The sequence below is a fragment of the Engystomops pustulosus genome, chromosome 6 (assembly GCF_040894005.1).
Source record: "Engystomops pustulosus chromosome 6, aEngPut4.maternal, whole genome shotgun sequence".
Lineage (NCBI taxonomy): Eukaryota > Metazoa > Chordata > Amphibia > Anura > Leptodactylidae > Engystomops > Engystomops pustulosus.
This window is the reverse complement of record NC_092416.1, coordinates 180,132,513-180,152,442: the sequence shown is the minus strand read 5'-3', so window position 1 is coordinate 180,152,442 and position 19,930 is coordinate 180,132,513. Positions and strand designations below refer to the sequence as shown.

The window sequence follows — 19,930 nt, the reverse complement described above, 5'->3', positions numbered from 1 at the left end:
CTCTATATTAATATCAGACCCAGACCTCTATATTAATATTAGACCCAGACCTCTATATTAATATCAGACCCAGACCTCTATATTAATATTAGACCCAGACCTCTATATTAATATCAGACCCAGACCTCTATATTAATATTAGACCCAGACCTCTATATTAATATCAGACCCAGACCTCTATATTAATATTAGACCCAGACCTCTATGTTAATATCAGACCCAGACCTCTATATTAATATTAGACCCAGACCTCTATATTAATATCAGACCCAGACCTCTATATTAATATTAGACCCAGACCTCTATATTAATATCAGACCCAGACCTCTATATTAATATTAGACCCAGACCTCTATATTAATATCAGACCCAGACCTCTATATTAATATTAGACCCAGACCTCTATGTTAATATCAGACCCAGACCTCTATATTAATATCAGACCCAGACCTCTATATTAATATTAGACCCAGACCTCTATATTAATATCAGACCCAGACCTCTATATTAATATTAGACCCAGACCTCTATATTAATATTAGACCCAGACCTCTATATTATTATCAGACTCCAGACCTCTATGTTAATATCAGACCCAGACCTCTATATTATTATCAGACTCCAGACCTCTATATTAATATCAGACCTAGACCTCTATATTATATCAGACCCAGACCTCTATATTAATACCAGATTACAGACCAGACACCTATATAGTTGAATATTGATGGATATCATTGGAAAATGATGCAATGTTAAAAACAAACATTGAGCCAGAGACATAAGATGTGACCCTGGCGCACAGTTATTAAAGTGTCTGCGCCATTTTTCTGTCTCACTTTTACTGCAAAAAAACTGCTGGTACATGTGTTTATGAAGTGTCTGCGCCAGTTTTGTGTCGCGGGTCCTCTGTGTCCTCCTTCGGTCCGTGTGCCACATTTATTACAGCAAACCGACAGAATTGTGTTTTGCATGCTCTATGTTAAAGGTGCACCAAAAAAAAAGTTGGTGCTCACTTCCGGAGCAGTACAGGGGGCGCCAGATTAATTCTTCATTAATTCTTCATTAATTCTTCATTAATCTGACGCCCCCTGCGCTGCTCGGGAAGTGGGCACCCACTTTTTTTGTTGCACCTTTACTATACAGCGTGCAACACAATTATGTGTACTCACAGTAAAAAATATGGCGCACTGTCTGGACGCCCCTATAGGTGCAGGATTTTGTGGCACGGCGGACACAGGGTTAACACAAAACTGGCACAGACACTTTAATAAATGTGGCCCATAGTTCTCTACAAGCTGCAGCTGAATTACCACAAAAAGCAAAAAATGTAAAAAAAAATAAAGAACATTATACATATATAAATATTAGTATCACCTCTCCCTATATATCCCCTGCTGCACAAACTACATATATAAATATATAGTTATATACAGTGTAAGGGGCTGAACCTGCTGCACATATGAGGCTGCACTGATTCGCCTGCCTAGAAGTCACAAGATTTTGACCCGCGGGAGGAGCCGTAAGTCACATGACACAAACAGGAAGTGTCGCTCATTCCTGCCGCAGCCATGGATCCTTGGTGGGTGCAGTATAACGGTGCATCATATCTGTATCACATGTTATGTATCGTATGTGTACTCCACCGAGAACTACAAGTCCCAGCAATGTCTGCGAGTATTATGTATCCTGTACTAGACCGCTGACACTGTCTATGTATCTGTATCATTGCCCCCCAAGTGTCAGCCTCTCCTGTCCCCCAAGTGTCCTGTCCCCCCAAGTGTCAGCGTGTCCCTGTCCTGTCCCCCAAGTGTCAGCGTGTCCCTGTCCTGTCCCCCAAGTGTCAGCGTGTCCCTGTCCTGTCCCCCAGGTGTAAGCGTGTCCCTGTCCTGTCCCCCAAGTGTCAGCGTGTCCCTGTCCTGTCCCCCAAGTGTCCTATCCCCCCAAGTGTCAGCGTGTCCCTGTCCTGTCCCCCCAAGTGTCAGCGTGTCCCTGTCCTGTCCCCCAAGTGTCAGCGTGTCCCTGTCCTGTCCCCCAAGTGTCAGCGTGTCCCTGTCCTGTCCCCCAAGTGTCAGCGTGTCCCTGTCCTGTCCCCCCAAGTGTCAGCGTGTCCCTGTCCTGTCCCCCAAGTGTCAGCGTGTCCCTGTCCTGTCCCCCAGGTGTAAGCGTGTCCCTGTCCTGTCCCCCAAGTGTCAGCGTGTCCCTGTCCTGTCCCCCAAGTGTCAGCGTGTCCCTGTCCTGTCCCCCAGGTGTAAGCGTGTCCCTGTCCTGTCCCCCAAGTGTCAGCGTGTCCCTGTCCTGTCCCCCAGGTGTAAGCGTGTCCCTGTCCTGTCCCCCAGGTGTAAGCGTGTCCCTGTCCTGTCCCCCAGGTGTAAGCGTGTCCCTGTCCTGTCCCCCAAGTGTCAGCGTGTCCCTGTCCTGTCCCCCAAGTGTCAGCATGTCCCTGTCCTGTCCCCCCAAGTGTCAGCGTGTCCCTGTCCTGTCCCCCCAAGTGTCAGCGTGTCCTTGTCCTGTCCCCCAAGTGTCAGCGTGTCCCTGTCCTGTCCCCCAAGTGTCAGCGTGTCCCTGTCCTGTCCCCCCAAGTGTCAGCGTGTCCCTGTCCTGTCCCCCCAAGTGTCAGCGTGTCCCTGTCCTGTCCCCCCAAGTGTCAGCGTGTCCCTGTCCTGTCCCCCCAAGTGTCAGCGTGTCCCTGTCCTGTCCCCCAAGTGTCAACGTGTCCCTGTCCGCCAAGTGTCAGCGTGTCCCTGTCCTGTCCCCCAAGTGTCAGCGTGTCCCTGTCCTCTCCCCACAAGTGTCAGCGTGTCTCTGTCCTCTCCCCACAAGTGTCAGCGTGTCCCTGTCCTCTCCCCACAAGTGTCAGCGTGTCCCTGTCCTCTCCCCACAAGTGTCAGCGTGTCCCTGTCCTCTCCCCACAAGTGTCAGCGTGTCCCTGTCCTCTCCCCACAAGTGTCAGCGTGTCCCTGTCCTCTCCCCACAAGTGTCAGCGTGTCCCTGTCCTCTCCCCACAAGTGTCAGCGTGTCCCTGTCCTCTCCCCACAAGTGTCAGCGTGTCCCTGTCCTCTCCCCACAAGTGTCAGCGTGTCCCTGTCCTCTCCCCACAAGTGTCAGCGTGTCCCTGTCCTCTCCCCACAAGTGTCAGCGTGTCCCTGTCCTCTCCCCACAAGTGTCAGCGTGTCCCTGTCCTCTCCCCACAAGTGTCAGCGTGTCCCTGTCCTGCCCCCCCCCAAGTGTCAGCATGTCCCTGTCCTGTCCCCCAAGTGTCGGCGTGTCCCTGTCCTGTCCCCCCCAAGTGTCAGCGTGTCCCTGTCCTGTCCCCCAAGTGTTGGCGTGTGCCTGTCCTGTCCCCCCAAGTGTCAGCGTGTCCCTGTCCCCCAAGTGTCGGCGTGTCCCTGTCCCCCAAGTGTCGGCGTGTCCCTGTCCCCCAAGTGTCGGCGTGTCCCTGTCCCCCAAGTGTCGGCGTGTCCCTGTCCCCCAAGTGTCGGCGTGTCCCTGTCCCCCAAGTGTCGGCGTGTCCCTGTCCCCCAAGTGTCGGCGTGTCCCTGTCCCCCAAGTGTCGGCGTGTCCCTGTCCCCCAAGTGTCGGCGTGTCCCTGTCCCCCAAGTGTCGGCGTGTCCCTGTCCCCCAAGTGTCGGCGTGTCCCTGTCCCCCAAGTGTCGGCGTGTCCCTGTCCCCCAAGTGTCGGCGTGTCCCTGTCCCCCAAGTGTCGGCGTGTCCCTGTCCCCCAAGTGTCGGCGTGTCCCTGTCCCCCAAGTGTCGGCGTGTCCCTGTCTTGCCCCCCCAAGTGTCAGCGTGTCCCTGTCTTGCCCCCCCAAGTGTCAGCGTGTCCCTGTCTTGCCCCCCCCAAGTGTCAGCGTGTCCCTGACCTGCCCCCAAGTGTCAGCGTGTCCCTGTCTTGCCCCCCCAAGTGTCATCGTGTCCCTGTCCTGCCCCCCCAAGTGTCGGCGTGTCCCTGTCCTGCCCCCCCCAAGTGTCAGCGTGTCCCTGACCTGCCCCCAAGTGTCAGCGTGTCCCTGTCCTGCCCCCCCAAGTGTCGGCGTGTCCCTGTCCTGCCCCCCCAAGTGTCGGCGTGTCCCTGTCCTGCCCCCCAAGTGTCGGCATGTTGTCACCTCTATATTAACAGGTATCCTGTCACATTGTATAGGTCACATAGGAAAGTGACTTTTTGTCCAGCTTCACAGCCCAATTATGAACAGTAAAATTCGGTCATTAGAAGTGTTTAGCTTATGCTATGGCCAAGATCACTGAGCTTAGTGATTGTATAATAGAGAGTTGCAGATTCCATTGATGCTTTGTATTTACATAAAGCCTGACAATCCCTTTAAGGCAGATACTATTTATGTCACATCTTGGGTAACGTTAGTGAGTTGTCTTTTCCATATTTTTCCTTCCTCTTCTTCTCTATATATTTTGTACACACTCCAGGAGGAAATGGACGCACAAACTTGTTTTCCACAATTGGTCATGGATGACACCGGTTATTAAACATCAGATCATACAAGGAATGACCTGAGAACTGTAGGGTAACCAGAGTTCATCCCTATTTGACCCGTACTACATGTACATCTGAGATTTTGGGTGGAACTGCTGCAGTACTCGCTTTGGTTTAGGACCCAATGTGTTAATATATATTACAGATGGAAGATATTGGGGTTTAACTGCTGCACCCCTATATTGGCTCTGTAGATGTTGTCCAAATATTTAAGTACTTTGAATTATTGTAATAACATGTCCACACTTTGCAGGTTGTCCTCGTATGATTCTACCTATCACCTCGCTCAGGAGATCGCAGAGAAAATCCACGAGAGGAATCGCTACTTACGCAATGGAGAAAACCCAGTAAAGGTAAAATGGTTTAAAGGGGTTCTCCACTTTAATAGATTCCAGTAGTGGAGGGGAACCACGTTGCAGCCTGGGTTTTACATGTCTGGTAGCAGTACAGCTTTGTATTGCAGATGGCAGAAGCCTTGGTATTAGGTGAACCCTGTAGCTCTCTGTCATGCTGGGCAATGCGCTGCTGCCGCTGAGATGCTTTTCATGTCCCGTGGATATGGCCTCCTCCCTGCAGTACAGATCTGCCTGTAGCTCTATGGCCATAAGCCAATGTTATGATGCTGCCCTACTACTCCCTGCCATAACTGGCACTGCTGATGGCGGGCGGAGGGGGCACTGCTGATGGCGGAGGGCGCACTGCTGATGGCACAGGGCGGTGGAGGGCGCAGTGCTGATGGCGGAGGGCGCAGTGCGGAGGGCGCAGTGCTGACGGCGGAGGACTGCGGAGCAGGGTGCACTGCTGGGAGTGATGATAGAGCAGGGTGCACTGCTGGGAGTGATGATAGAGCAGGGTGCACTGCTGGGAGTGATGATAGAGCAGGGTGCACTGCTGGGAGTGATGATAGAGCAGGGTGCACTGCTGGGAGTGATGATAGAGCAGGGTGCACTGCTGGGAGTGATGATAGAGCAGGGTGCACTGCTGGAAGTGATGATAGAGCAGGGTGCACTGCTGGAAGTGATGATAGAGCAGGGTGCACTGCTGGAAGTGATGATAGAGCAGGGTGCACTGCTGGAAGTGATGATAGAGCAGGGTGCACTGCTGGAAGTGATGATAGAGCAGGGTGCACTGCTGGAAGTGATGATAGAGCAGGGTGCACTGCTGGAAGTGATGATAGAGCAGGGTGCACTGCTGGAAGTGATGATAGAGCAGGGTGCACTGCTGGAAGTGATGATAGAGCAGGGTGCACTGCTGGAAGTGATGATAGAGCAGGGTGCACTGCTGGAAGTGATGATAGAGCAGGGTGCACTGCTGGAAGTGATGATAGAGCAGGGTGCACTGCTGGAAGTGATGATAGAGCAGGGTGCACTGCTGGAAGTGATGATAGAGCAGGGTGCACTGCTGGGAGTGATGATAGAGCAGGGTGCACTGCTGGGAGTGATGATAGAGCAGGGTGCACTGCTGGGAGTGATGATAGAGCAGGGTGCACTGCTGGGAGTGATGATAGAGCAGGGTGCACTGCTGGGAGTGATAATAGAGCAGGGTGCACTGCTGGAAGTGATGATAGAGCAGGGTGCACTGCTGGAAGTGATGATAGAGCAGGGTGCACTGCTGGAAGTGATGATAGAGCAGGGTGCACTGCTGGAAGTGATGATAGAGCAGGGTGCACTGCTGGTTGTGCCCTCCTGTACTTGCCTGTCTTACAGCACTTGTAGAAGCCTGTCCTCTATGGTAATACCAGTCCAGGCTGGCAGGGGGGCGCTATGCCTCTATATACCCGGGGGACAGCTGTGTCTGTGTACGTGATGTGGATAAGGTTTACTTCAGGTTCTGTTTGTTGTCTTCTCTTGTAGCCATAATCCGGCATAGAATACACTTCTATTTTGGAGACAACAGATGGAACATGATTATTAGCGGTAATGAATGTGCTTAGTGACGTGCGCCCCATAACTGCCTTATTATTGTTCATTACAATATCACAGAGCGCGACTGTCAGGGGGGATTGTTCTAGTACACTGACTGAAGCAGGTTTTCTACTTCTAAAATTTAAGTAAATAATAGCAATAGGTTCAGTTTTTAATAGAAAAATGGCTCCCATGGTGGCTCCCGATATCTGGTGAGAACATTTATTGCGCACGTGACCACTGAGCCAATCCCTGGATTTATTGGTCATGTGCTCCTCATAAAGCTGCGACCACTGAGACCCATAAAAATTTGAACAGTCCTGAAAATGATTATCAATGAAAACATCAGGTCATCCAACAAAAAAGACACCTTACACAGCTCTGAACACGATACAGGCGGTCCCCTACTTAAGGACACCCGACTTACAGACAACCCATAGTTACAGACGGACCCCTCTGCCCCCTGTGACCTCTGGTGACCTCTCTGGATGCTTTACTATAGTCTCAGACTGCAATGATCAGCTGTAATGTGTCTGTAATGAAGCTTTATTGATAATTCTTGGTCCAATTACACCAAAAATTTTGAAACTCCAATTGTCATTGGGGCAAAAGAAAAAAAATTGTCTAGAACTTCCATTATAAAATATACAGTTTCGACTTACATACAAATTCAACTTAAGAACAAACCTCCAGACCCTATCTTGTATGTAACCCGGGGACTGCCTGTAGTATGAAAAACTTATTGGTGTCCGAATATTGTGATATTTTATTCTTTTGCCCGAAATATTAAATTTTTAAAAATATGTATTGAAACATAATAAAACCTGTATTATTTTGGTATCTTCATGATTGTACCGACCCAAAACGTAATGGGGAGGTGTCATCTAGACTACAAAACGGTTTGGTTGCTTTCACAAGCTGCGTTTGTATTGTGTTAAGAAACGCCAGCCAAGCACAGGGGGGAGGAGATGCTTTTATTTCTTAAAGGGGGTTGCTTTAGAGTTATCAATGATAATTCCTATACTGCTCCCTTAACAATGAAAGGCAGCGTCTCATTGGATGTATTATTTTGCTTCTTTTGACTGAATGACCCCTGTTGTCTGTTTTCTCCATCTTGTACCCACACATTGTAATTACATTCCTCCAAATATAACTTGTTATGGAGGAACACAATGTATAATTACAGCCGATCCCTTTGTAGTGACAACACACTAAAGTCCTGGGCGCCCATTTTCCATTGCAATGCGTTCGCGAATTTCCCTGGGGTTGTCTGTTTTCTATAAATAAAGCTTATTCAAAAACCAATGTACGATGGCAATGTCATGATGATGGTGATGAGTGGGACTACAAGTCCCAGCCGAACGAACTCTCGCTGCAGGATTGCGACAAGCCCTTCACAGCGTGGCTAGTTATAGAGACAGGCAACCAATCAGGAGGAAGTATAAGGAAAGGGGGTGGGGTCAGCTCTGAGGTGAAGTGAAGCAAACATGGCGCAAAATGGAGGCCTATCCTGTCAGGAGGATTGTGAGAGGAAAAATTTAAATACTGGAGGATTGTGACAGGAAAATTTAAAATTCTGAGGTAAAAAGTGTGAGGAAAAGAGTAAGAAACATAACCTTCCATGAGGGAAGGATGAAACACACGGGGCGGCCATGATAACCCAGTGTATACGTGTGTGTGTGTGTATATATATAATGTATATAAATATAGTATGGCGTGTGTAAGCTTATTATAGTGTCTGTGTAGAAATATATATTAGGATATTTGTATAGTCTTATCCAGGCAGTGTTGTCATAGGGACGTCTCACAGTTGTCTATGTGGATGTGACTGTGCTGACACGGGGCCGCTATCTGCTTGTACTATAAACAGCCGTACCTTGCGAAGAGCTCGGCCGGGGTGTTTGTAGTGACAACAATGGTGGCTGACCCCACTCAACATCAGCCATTGAGAAGTAGTTTCTGTAAAAAACTTAGAAAATTATGTTTTTCTTTGTTTTTATCTTTTTACTGAAAAATTTCCATTGCTTGTTTTGCTTGCAAGACGCTGGGATGATCTCTGGGTGAACGGCACGTGTTCTTATTGTTTTACCTTTCATAACATTGTTTATTTGTAGGTATCTCAGCAAGACAGTATCACACGTGACAAGATTAGATACACAGCTCAGCAGACAGTATCACTCGTGGCAGGATTAGATGCATAGCTCAGCAAGACAGTATCACACGTGACAAGATTAGATACACAACTCAGCGGACAGTATCACTCGTGGCAGGATTAGATGCATAGCTCAGCAAGGCAGTATCACACATGACAGGATTAGATACACAACTCAGCAAGACCGTATTACATGTGACAGGATCAGATACACAGCTCAGCAGCACAGTATCACACATTATAGGATTAGATACACTGCACAGTAGACAGTATCACACAGGATAGGATTAGATACACGGCTCAGCAGCGCAGTATCACACGTGATAGGATTAGATACACTGATCAGCAGCACAGTCTCACACGTCATGGGATTAGATACACTGATCAGCAGCACAGTCTCACACGTCATGGGATTAGATACACTGATCAGCAGCACAGTCTCACACGTCATGGGATTAGATACACTGATCAGCAGCACAGTCTCACACGTCATGGGATTAGATACACTGATCAGCAGCACAGTCTCTCACGTCATGGGATTAGATACACAACCAATTTGGCATGCTTTGTGCAGCGCTGTGTGAACTGTAGGCACTATATAAATAAAGAATTATTGTTACAGCTAAGCAGCAAAGTATCACACAGGATAGGATTAGATACACAGCTCAGCAGTCAGTATCACACAGGATAGGATTAGATACACAGCTCAGCAGTCAGTATCACACAGGATAGGATTAGATACACAGCTCAGCAGTCAGTATCACACAGGATAGGATTAGATACACAGCTCAGCAGTCAGTATCACACAGGATAGGATTAGATACACAGCTCAGCAGTCAGTATCACACAGGACAGGATTAGATACAAAGCTCAGCAGACAGTATCACACAGGATAGAATTAGATACACAGCTCAGCAGACTGTATCACACAGGATAGGATTAGATACACAGCTCAGCAGTCAGTATCACACAGGATAGGATTAGATACACAGCTCAGCAGACAGTATCACACAGGATAGGATTAGATACAAAGCTCAGCAGTCAGTATCACACAGGATAGGATTAGATACACAGCTCAGCAGTCAGTATCACACAGGATAGGATTAGATACACAGCTCAGCAGACAGTATCACACAGGATAGGATTAGATACAAAGCTCAGCAGTCAGTATCACACAGGATAGGATTAGATACACAGCTCAGCAGTCAGTATCACACAGGATAGGATTAGATACAAAGCTCAGCAGTCAGTATCACACAGGACAGGATTAGATACAAAGCTCAGCAGACTGTATCACACAGGATAGGATTAGATACACAGCTCAGCAGACAGTATCACACAGGATAGGATTAGATACATGATCAGGAGCACAGTATCACACAGGGTTGGATTAGATACACAGCACAGCAGACAGTATCACACATGATAGGATTAGATACATAAGTCAGCAGACAGTACCACACAGGATAGGATTAGATACACAGCTCAGCAGACAGTATCACACAGGATAGGATTAGATACATAAGTCAGCAGACAGTATCACACAAGATTGGATTAGATACACAGCTCAGCAGACAGTATCACACAGGATAGGATTAGATACACAGCGCAGTAGACAGTATCACACAGGATAGGATTAGATACAAAGCTCAGCAGTCAGTATCACACAGGATAGGATTAGATATACAGCTCTACAGACTGTATCACACAGGATAGGATTAGATACAGAGCTCAGCAGACAGTATCACACAGGATAGGATTAGATACACAGCTCAGCAGACAGTATCACACAGGATAGGATTAGATACACAGCTCAGCAGTCAGTATCACACAGGATAGGATTAGATACACAGCTCAGCAGACAGTATCACACAGGATAGGATTAGATACAGAGCTCAGCAGACAGTATCACACAGGATAGGATTAGATACACAGCTCAGCAGTCAGTATCACACAGGATAGGATTAGATACACAGCTCAGCAGACAGTATCACACAGGATAGGATTAGATACATGATCAGGAGCACAGTATCACACAGGGTTGGATTAGATACGCCTTATCACACCCTATACTGTATAATCTATGCTTGGTCTGACCTGTGAATATTCTCTGCAGATAAATGTGACTGTGAGGTCTCTCATGAAGAGGTTGGATGAGAACATTGGACAATTGCGGGAATCCTTGCTTCGCTCCGTCTCCACGCGTCAGATGTATCCTTCACAAATCATTGTATCTAATACAATGTATCTAATACAATGTATATCTAAGGAATGGCACTTGCATTGTGCACTGCAGCTCTGCACATTGGGATCCATTGGGTGCCAGGATTCAAGCCCTTGCAGTCCATTACCTTCCTATAAGGTGCTGATTTATGGTCTTAACCCAGATCCCATATAGCACACAGCTGGAAGGAGACCGCAGACAGAACCAAGTGGACGAGCTCCTCACCAAAGAGCGACAACTACACATCTCTTTTAAGAGTGAAGGCGCCGAACCCGACGTCATAAGGTGAGTGATTCTGTGACCAGGGGCAAGGGTCATATTAATTCATAATTATTTTAATATCGATGCCCTGGATGGGGCATTAGAAATAGATGGATGGGGTCACGTCCTCTGCACCTGTAAAGCGGCCATGGTGCTTCCTATATCCAGCACATATAGTAGCGGCACTGCAGCTCCTACACACAGCCCTGCTGCTACTATATCACAGCGTGTAGCAATGAAGAGACCATAATGCCCACTCCGAATGCTATGGTGCTGCTGAGTTGGCCCCCCTCCAGTATAGCATTGATGATCTATCCCAAGGATGGGCTATCAGTACTATAATGGTGTTAAAAAAGTGGAAATTTTTGAGTCAATATGATCCAGAATTTCAGGATTTTTATACAGGATTGTCAGCTTTCTCCACTAGGTCGCTTACTGATGATGTCATTACGCTGAGTTGGAGGACTGTGTGTATAATCCATAAGCTGTGGTCTTGCAGTTGATGTAGATTTCCAGTGTTAGGAATGTTAGGAATGACGGCTGTAGACACCATTTATTTTTGGTAGATAAGATAAGCTTCTAGCACTGCTTATCTCCTCCATACATCCAGAGCTGTTTCAGCAGCGTGCATGTGGGTATTATGCAATTTCTATGACAAATCTTCAGGATGTTAATATATACATATACATATACTTAGTAGCTAAAATTTGTCTCCAACCTTCAAGAAATCAGGTCTCCTGCAGCATACCCTCACTCTTATGTAGCCTTACTATGTGTACATGAGGATCAGGTCTCCTGCAGCATACCCACTCTCTCATGCAGCCTTACTATGTGTACATAAGGATCAGGTCTCCTGCAGCATACCCTCACTCTTATGTATCATATCTATGTGTACATGAGGATCAGGTCTCCTGCAGCATACCCTCACTCTTATGTAGCATTTCTATGTGTACATAAGGATCAGGTCTCCTGCAGCATACCCTCACTCTCATGCATCATATCTATGTGTACATGAGGATCAAGTCTCCTGCAGCATACCCACACTCTCGTATAGCCTTTCTATGTGTACATGAGGATCAGATCTCCTGCAGCATACCCTCACTCTCATGCATCATATCTATGTGTACATAAGGATCAGGTCTCCTGCAGCATACCCTCACTCTCATGCATCATATCTATGTGTACATGAGGATCAGGTCTCCTGCAGCATACCCACACTCTCGTATAGCCTTTCTATGTGTATATAAGGATCAGGTCTCCCGCAGCATATCCTCACTCTCATGCATCATATCTATGTGTATTTAAGGATCAGGTCTCCCGCAGCGGACGTTCTACTTTTACATGAGGATCAGGTCTCCTGCAGCATACCCTCTGCAGATCTGCAGCATGTGAATTCATCCTTACTATATATAGTTATAATAGAATATATAATGCATATAAACCCTTCTACCCAGGTAGCTGTATATGCACACACTTTATGTATGAATATGTCATTATTGTGTCTTTATACTCCCCTCTTCCAGTTGGCTTTCCTGCAGGGGTCTGCTCTTACACAGCATGGGTCCACCATCTGACAGTCTAATTTAAACCATTATGGCCACCAGTTTGAACAGGGCACAGGGGCAGAGGTACCAGAGCGATCAATCTGCCCTTTCTTCTTACTTAACAGCCAGAACGTTGTGACTCGTGTTCCGGCCCTTCACTCCGTGTCCATCATCCCTCATTCCTCGAGCTGACAGTTTCCGTCACCCCCCTCATTCCTCCCTGTGACGTTCTACGTTCCGCTTACTGCTCTGCTGATCATATGAAGGGTCTGGTCCCAATACCCACATCTTCTTTTCTGAAGAAATTAGGGAAATTAATCAAAGTTTATATTTGGTCATAACTCAGTGACTCCCGGTCAGACAATGAACAAGTGTCCTGGGTTGTGCTAGTCAAAATATTTATTTTCCTAAGGAAATGTCACGTTCCGCCAGGTAGAACATGGCACTGGTTACTGCCGAATCTGCAAGAGGACGGAACGTGTTATCAGAAACATTTCTATCAACATGAAACCCTACATTTTACCCCACAAACTGTTTAAAATAGCTGCACCGCTGCTGCATTCTTTTGTTATTCTATATTTGTAACTCCTTTTAAGTCTGGAATAACACAGCAGAAAATCTTTAACCCCGACTTGGGCTGCCATGTCCTGTGTGTCCTGACACCTTTCTATCATAGCCAGCAGTGGTCAGGGGTCAGCATGGGCGCTCTGACCCCTCTGTGACTACACCCCCCATACACAGCGAGCTGCCATATCCTGTGTGTCCTGACACCTTTCTATCATAGCCAGCAGTGGTCAGGGGTCAGCATGGGTGCTCTGACCCCTCTGTGACTACACCACCCCATACACAGTGAGCTGCCATGTCCTGTGTGTCCTGACACCTTTCTATCATAGCCAGCAGTGGTCAGGGGTCAGCATGGGCGCTCTGACCTCTCTGTGACTACACCCCCCATACACAGCCAGCTGCCATGTCCTGTGTCCTGACACCTTTCTATCATAGCCAGCAGTGGTCAGGGGTCAGCATGGGCGCTCTGACCCCTCTGTGACTACACCCCCATACACAGCGAGCTGCCATGTCCTGTGTGTCCTGACACCTTTCTATCATAGCCAGCAGTGGTCAGGGGTCAGCATGGGTGCTCTGACCCCTCTGTGACTACACCCCCATACACAGCGAGCTGCCATGTTCTGTGTGTCCTGACACCTTTCTATCATAGCCAGCAGTGGTCAGGGGGCAGCATGGGCGCTCTGACCCCTCTGTGACTACACCCCCCATACACAGGGAACTGCCATGTCCTGTGTGTCCTGACACCTTTCTATCATAGCCAGCAGTGGTCAGGGGTCAGCATGGGCGCTCTGACCTCTCTGTGACTACATCCCCCATGCACAGTGAGCTGCCATGTCCTGTGTGTCCTGACACCTTTCTATCATAGCCAGCAGTGGTCAGGGGTCAGCATGGGCGCTCTGACCTCTCTGTGACTACATCCCCCATGCACAGTGAGCTGCCATGTCCTGTGTGTCCTGACACCTTTCTATCATAGCCAGCAGTGGTCAGGGGTCAGCATGGGCGCTCTGACCTCTCTGTGACTACACCCTCCCATACACAGCAAGCTGCCATGTCCTGTGTGTCCTGACACCTTTCTATCATAGCCAGCAGTGGTCAGGGGTCAGCATGGGCGCTCTGACCCCTCTGTGACTACACCCCCCATACACAGCGAGCTGTCATGTCCTGTGTGTCCTGACACCTTTCTATCATAGCCAGCAGTGGTCAGGGGTCAGCATGGGCGCTCTGACCCCTCTGTGACTACACCCCCCATACACAGCGAGCTGCCATGTCCTGTGTGTCCTGACACCTTTCTATCATAGCCAGCAGTGGTCAGGGGGCAGCATGGGCGCTCTGACCCCTCTGTGACTACACCCCCCATACACAGGGAACTGCCATGTCCTGTGTGTCCTGACACCTTTCTATCATAGCCAGCAGTGGTCAGGGGTCAGCATGGGCGCTCTGACCTCTCTGTGACTACATCCCCCATGCACAGTGAGCTGCCATGTCCTGTGTGTCCTGACACCTTTCTATCATAGCCAGCAGTGGTCAGGGGTCAGCATGGGCGCTCTGACCTCTCTGTGACTACATCCCCCATACACAGCGAGCTGCCATGTCCTGTGTGTCCTGACACCTTTCTATCATAGCCAGCAGTGGTCAGGGGTCAGCATGGGCGCTCTGACCTCTCTGTGACTACATCCCCCATGCACAGTGAGCTGCCATGTCCTGTGTGTCCTGACACCTTTCTATCATAGCCAGCAGTGGTCAGGGGTCAGCATGGGCGCTCTGACCTCTCTGTGACTACACCCTCCCATACACAGCAAGCTGCCATGTCCTGTGTGTCCTGACACCTTTCTATCATAGCCAGCAGTGGTCAGGGGTCAGCATGGGCGCTCTGACCCCTCTGTGACTACACCCCCCATACACAGCGAGCTGTCATGTCCTGTGTGTCCTGACACCTTTCTATCATAGCCAGCAGTGGTCAGGGGTCAGCATGGGCGCTCTGACCCCTCTGTGACTACACCTCCCATACACAGCGAGCTGCCATGTCCTGTGTGTCCTGACACCTTTCTATCATAGCCAGCAGTGGTCAGGGGTCAGCATGGGCGCTCTGAACCCTCTGTGACTACACCCCCATACACAGCGAGCTGTCATGTCCTGTGTGTCCTGACACCTTTCTATCATAGCCAGCAGTGGTCAGGGGTCAGCATGGGTGCTCTCACCCCTCTGTAACTACACCCCCCATACACAGCGAGCTGCCATGTCCTGTGTGTCCTGACACCTTTCTATCATAGCCAGCAGTGGTCAGGGGGCAGCATGGGCGCTTTGACCTCTCCGTGACTACACTGCCTCGGTCCCGATGTTATAGCTGATCTATTGGCATACTATTTAGTGATTCCCATGAACTTATCAGGCTTTGTACAAATTATAATGTGTTTTTGCTGCTAGTGGCATCAGATACAGTGCAATAGACTGTTTTGGGGTAAAACAATGTCTCTTTGTCGTTGCAGCACTGGATAGACCAAGGATGCAACCCCCTGTGCCTATACACACCATCCTGCTTGTGTGATAATTAGTTAAATCTGCTGGTGCACTCAGGAGGGTGCGCACAGTCCAGCGCACAGCCATGATTTCAGGGGTTTAGGCGATTAGGCAGTGGGTGGCTAATTGGATAATCTTTAATCTTCACACCAGCAAAATAGCTGAGCCGGACCGATCACAGGACACGGAGGAGGAAGTTATGGAAAGCGCTTAGCAAACATGTCAGGGAGATTACACTATCCAGCAGAGATAACCGGGCTACGTCTCCGCATCAGTATAAAAGGGGGTGATAGAAAAAGAAAGGAGTTTTCATGGAATTTTTTTTTTTTTTTTAATGAGTCGGAGTTCAAAGTAATTCATTCCAGAACAATCACTCATCCGGTGTTAGGATAGCGGATTACAGGTCTGAGCTTCACGGAGATTTCTCTTTCATGTGTACATACAGTAGTAGGATCTGAATGACGGCTGATGAAGGGTCCAAAGACTCGGGGATTTGTCTTCTGTTTACATTACTTCACATAGCAATTACAGCCCCCCCCTTTATATAACGTTAGGTTAACATCACATTACATTGTGTCTACATCATGTTCACACCGTGTTTTTACATAAATACAATGTAAACTCAGTGTTAACTGGTTGCAAATACAATGTGAACGCGACATGTGCACATATCCTCAGGCTGAGTCTTGTGTTTGAATTGTATTGAGAAACGCATTTCAAGCTTTTTCCTATTGCTGATGCAATCGGAAATGACGGACATGTATTTTGCAAGGTTGCTCTTTCCCAATGACAAGATTTTATCTCTACACACTTATCAGATCAGGACAATATCCTCCCCTCTGGGCTTCCAGCACATTTCTAAACGCAGCGTGTGAACGTGGCCTACGTGTGCAATGAAATTTGACAATCCAAATGTGTCTAAGTGGCTCTGTTTTTAGATGCACACTGTATACAGACATGTTTTATATACATGCAACATCCCCCAACGGGGCCTAGCCTTTTCTTGGAGCCTTGACGCTGCCGGGGCCCAGAATACCTGAGTGGCTGGCTAGTGCGGCCTAGGGCACACTGATGTCACAGTGCTGGGTATGGGGACCGGAGGGCCGTCCTACAGCCTGGCAGGTCTCCAGCAGGTGTGTGTGCAAGAAATATGGAGGGAGAGGCCGATGTACTGGTTCTCCCGGGGGCAACCCCTGAGTGTCTGTAAGATAGATCCCTGGGTGATGGATGGGGAAGCCCCGTGGTGGTAACAGCCGTATCCAGGGATCAGACTGAGGCAACATTGTGCAAACTTACAGTTCTTTATTGAACGGCAGGCAATGTCCAGAAACGGATAACAGCAGATTCTTTATGCTGGAAAGGTCATGGAGAGCTGGTCCGCAGGAAGGTTACACACAGCCTGATAGTAGATGCAGGTTGGGCTTGTTCAGAGTCCAAGTGGTGTAAGTTGCAGTTCTGGGCTTAAGTCTCCGGACTTGCTGTGGGTGCCAGGCAGTCGGCCTGAGGCACTAGAAGTTGCTGGGATTAATGGTGTGCTGTTCTCTTGACTCTGCAGTCTGACTCCAAGATGGAGTCTCTCACTCTGATTGAACAGCCTGAACCATGTGCTTTCGCCCAGCAGGGGTTTTTATACTCCCCTGGTCAGGTGGTAGCACCTCTCCAATCACCTTCCAGCTTGTGTTACAGAAACACCATTGGATAATCACATTACACAATTAACTGTTGCCTCACCAGGCAGTATATACAGCTGCAAATTCAAAATTTTTGAGTTCTAGAAACTTCCTAGAGGGTTCATGACTCCCTCTAACAGCTCCTGACCTGAGGAGGGCGCTATTCACAACTAACAGCCTGCCTATAAGTTGGCAGGGGTGTTGCATACATTTTTAGTGCCAGGGAATTTGGGTTTTGTCTGTGTAAATGTGTAAACATAATGATAACACAATGTATGTATTCAACCTGAGGCTTGTCCTGGGTGTACAAGGAAGGTTGTGTGCAAACTTCAAATTGGTTGTCATTGGGCAGACTACAGGTAAGTACTGTATGTGTATAGTATGTGGTACAAATCTTTATATGGTGGAACTTGCTTGTAGACCTGTGTGAGGTGTAGGTTAGGGTTAGAGGTCACAGAGATATTACCATTGTCTAGAAGTGTCGCTTGTCACTTGAATGTGGCAAAACTTTATGATTGGCGGCGACCTAACCAATTCTGAACCCTGAATGGGTCTTAGGGATAAAATATCATTGCACCCAGTTCTTAGATTTGCATTGGTCGCAGATCCCTGGTCGCCCACCATGCAGGGAGTGGTAGCACTGAGAAGACGATACTGCCATATGCAAGTGCAACGATCTATATACACACACAGTCCCTGGGTTATGTTTAGGATAGGTTTTTTTTTTAGGTTTGTTCCTAAGTTGAATTTGTATGTAAGTTGGAGTTGTAGGGTGAGAGCGAAGAATGGGAGACAAGTTATTATATCTCATTTCAGAATAATTACTAGCAATCTGGATGTCTCCAGTCATGTACGGACCTGTGCTTCAAGACACATGTATATCTGCCTAAACATCCCTAATTTACACATTATACCAGGCCTTACCCCCCTCTGTATGTGCACTTTATCATCGTCCATTGGAGATTTGCACTTCCTAAAACTGATCAGGAGATGGCGCTGTGCACCATGTAATAGAATGTCGGAGGTTTCGTTAGTTTTCATTGTGTTACTATTCCTTATATTCTATCACTGCCCAGTTATATCGTTACTTAATTACAAAATAATAACAAATGATTGCCAATGCATAGTGTGGTGCAGTCACCACAATGGAGGGGGCATGGGAACAGTTTTTGTCAGGTTAGTCATCTCTACTTAAAGGAAATCTACCATCAAAATCAAGCCGGGGCCCCTTCTAACATCAACTTTGAAGATTATTCTAATGTTCCTCGGCATCTAGTATGAATACAGAGCTTATGGGAATCTCCTCCGTAGGGTAAATATAGATATGTATATTGTATAGTGACAGTCCAGCAGCTGGGTAGTCCAGCAGAGGGCAAGTGCTATCGACTCCAGATCAAGGTCCAATGCAGGAGCCTCTGCTCTTTTAGGGTTCTTAGTTGGGTGGACTAACAACCGGGATATTTCACAGAGTTTTACCCCGCTATAAGTTTTAGTAGCAAGGACTGACCTATATATTATATTCACATCCCACCGTATAGAGCGTCACAGGTGAACGAACTTCCACCCATTGCATTTGTCTAGTCGCTACAAGGTATATGGTAACTGCATCTCTTTCACTGAGAACCCCTATGCGTATCCAGTCAGAGTCGGGAAGCACAGCATGCTAGGACCCGCAGAAAGTCATGTGACCCAAAAGTCCTACAAGTGCTTGAATAGACCTCTGCCCAACACTGACCAGCAAGTTCCAGACTATAAGGTCAATTTAACGTTGCATTCATTTTTCATCTTCTGTTACCAGGTCGAGTCTGATGACTGGTGGGGCTGCAGGACCTCCTCAGTACAATCCCTGGGTGCTGGAGGAACCAGAAGAGACACGAAATCTTGGGGTCGGGGAACTGAGGCAACAACAACAGAGAATGATAGCAGGTAACCTGGCACAAAGTTGTCCTAAAAAGTTACCCTTACACATAAGGAAGCTGCCTGACTGTTCTATTTTATTAATTAGTTGCCTTATAATGCAGGAAACTTATTAATAAAATAAAAATATCGCCAGGTATCACGTGGCACCCACAGCATTTTTTCTTGCCCTTCCCCAGAACATGTGAAATGCAGATCCCTGGTGGGAAACAGGTCCAGAATTTAACATTTCCCCCTCCTCTTATACGACGGGGCTGATTATATCCATGTGTAATATTCCATGTGGAATTTCTTTAAACCCATAAGCAATGCCAGTCAATGCCATATCCAGAACACTTTAGTCTCTCCGTCTTAATGGGCCTCAGCCCTGGCGAAGTGGCGATCGCTGACGCCCTGTTTTCAGTCCTGTCCACATCAATTATCAGACGATTAGTTCTGTGTAAGAACGCTCGTACTGTACCATTACAGAAAATTAGGCCTAATTTGTTGCAAACGTTTTTCTGGGTCTAATTTCAAAGAACAAAGCTGTCAGATGGACAAGATTACACGTTCTGGCAGCGCGAAAACATTCCTAGAAAACAGCCTGCGCAATCCCCAGCCGTCCAGTGTGCGCCGCTCGCTGCTGGAGGTCCCGTGTCCGCAGCGTCCGTAGGGATGAGAGGAAAATTACATATATTATATCATGGAA

At 47.9% G+C, this 19,930-nt stretch overlaps 1 protein-coding gene across 2 annotated transcripts in view; it reads left to right on the top strand.

Annotated features, from left to right (window-relative positions):
* The first annotated feature begins 1,462 nt into the window (after positions 1-1,462).
* The window catches only part of STX8 (syntaxin 8), a 134,409-nt gene continuing 115,941 nt past the window's right edge, over positions 1,463-19,930 (top strand). The window contains exons 1-5 of one of the 2 annotated variants that reach the window (XM_072113726.1): positions 1,463-1,582; positions 4,743-4,842; positions 10,662-10,756; positions 10,944-11,054; positions 19,124-19,251. In XM_072113726.1, the coding sequence (XP_071969827.1) occupies positions 1,572-1,582; positions 4,743-4,842; positions 10,662-10,756; positions 10,944-11,054; positions 19,124-19,251 (445 nt within the window). In that variant the 5' untranslated portion in view covers positions 1,463-1,571. Of the gene's footprint in view, positions 1,583-4,742; positions 4,843-7,871; positions 7,975-10,661; positions 10,757-10,943; positions 11,055-19,123; positions 19,252-19,930 lie in introns of those variants that run through there. The other variant, XM_072113727.1, reaches the window with a different exon arrangement.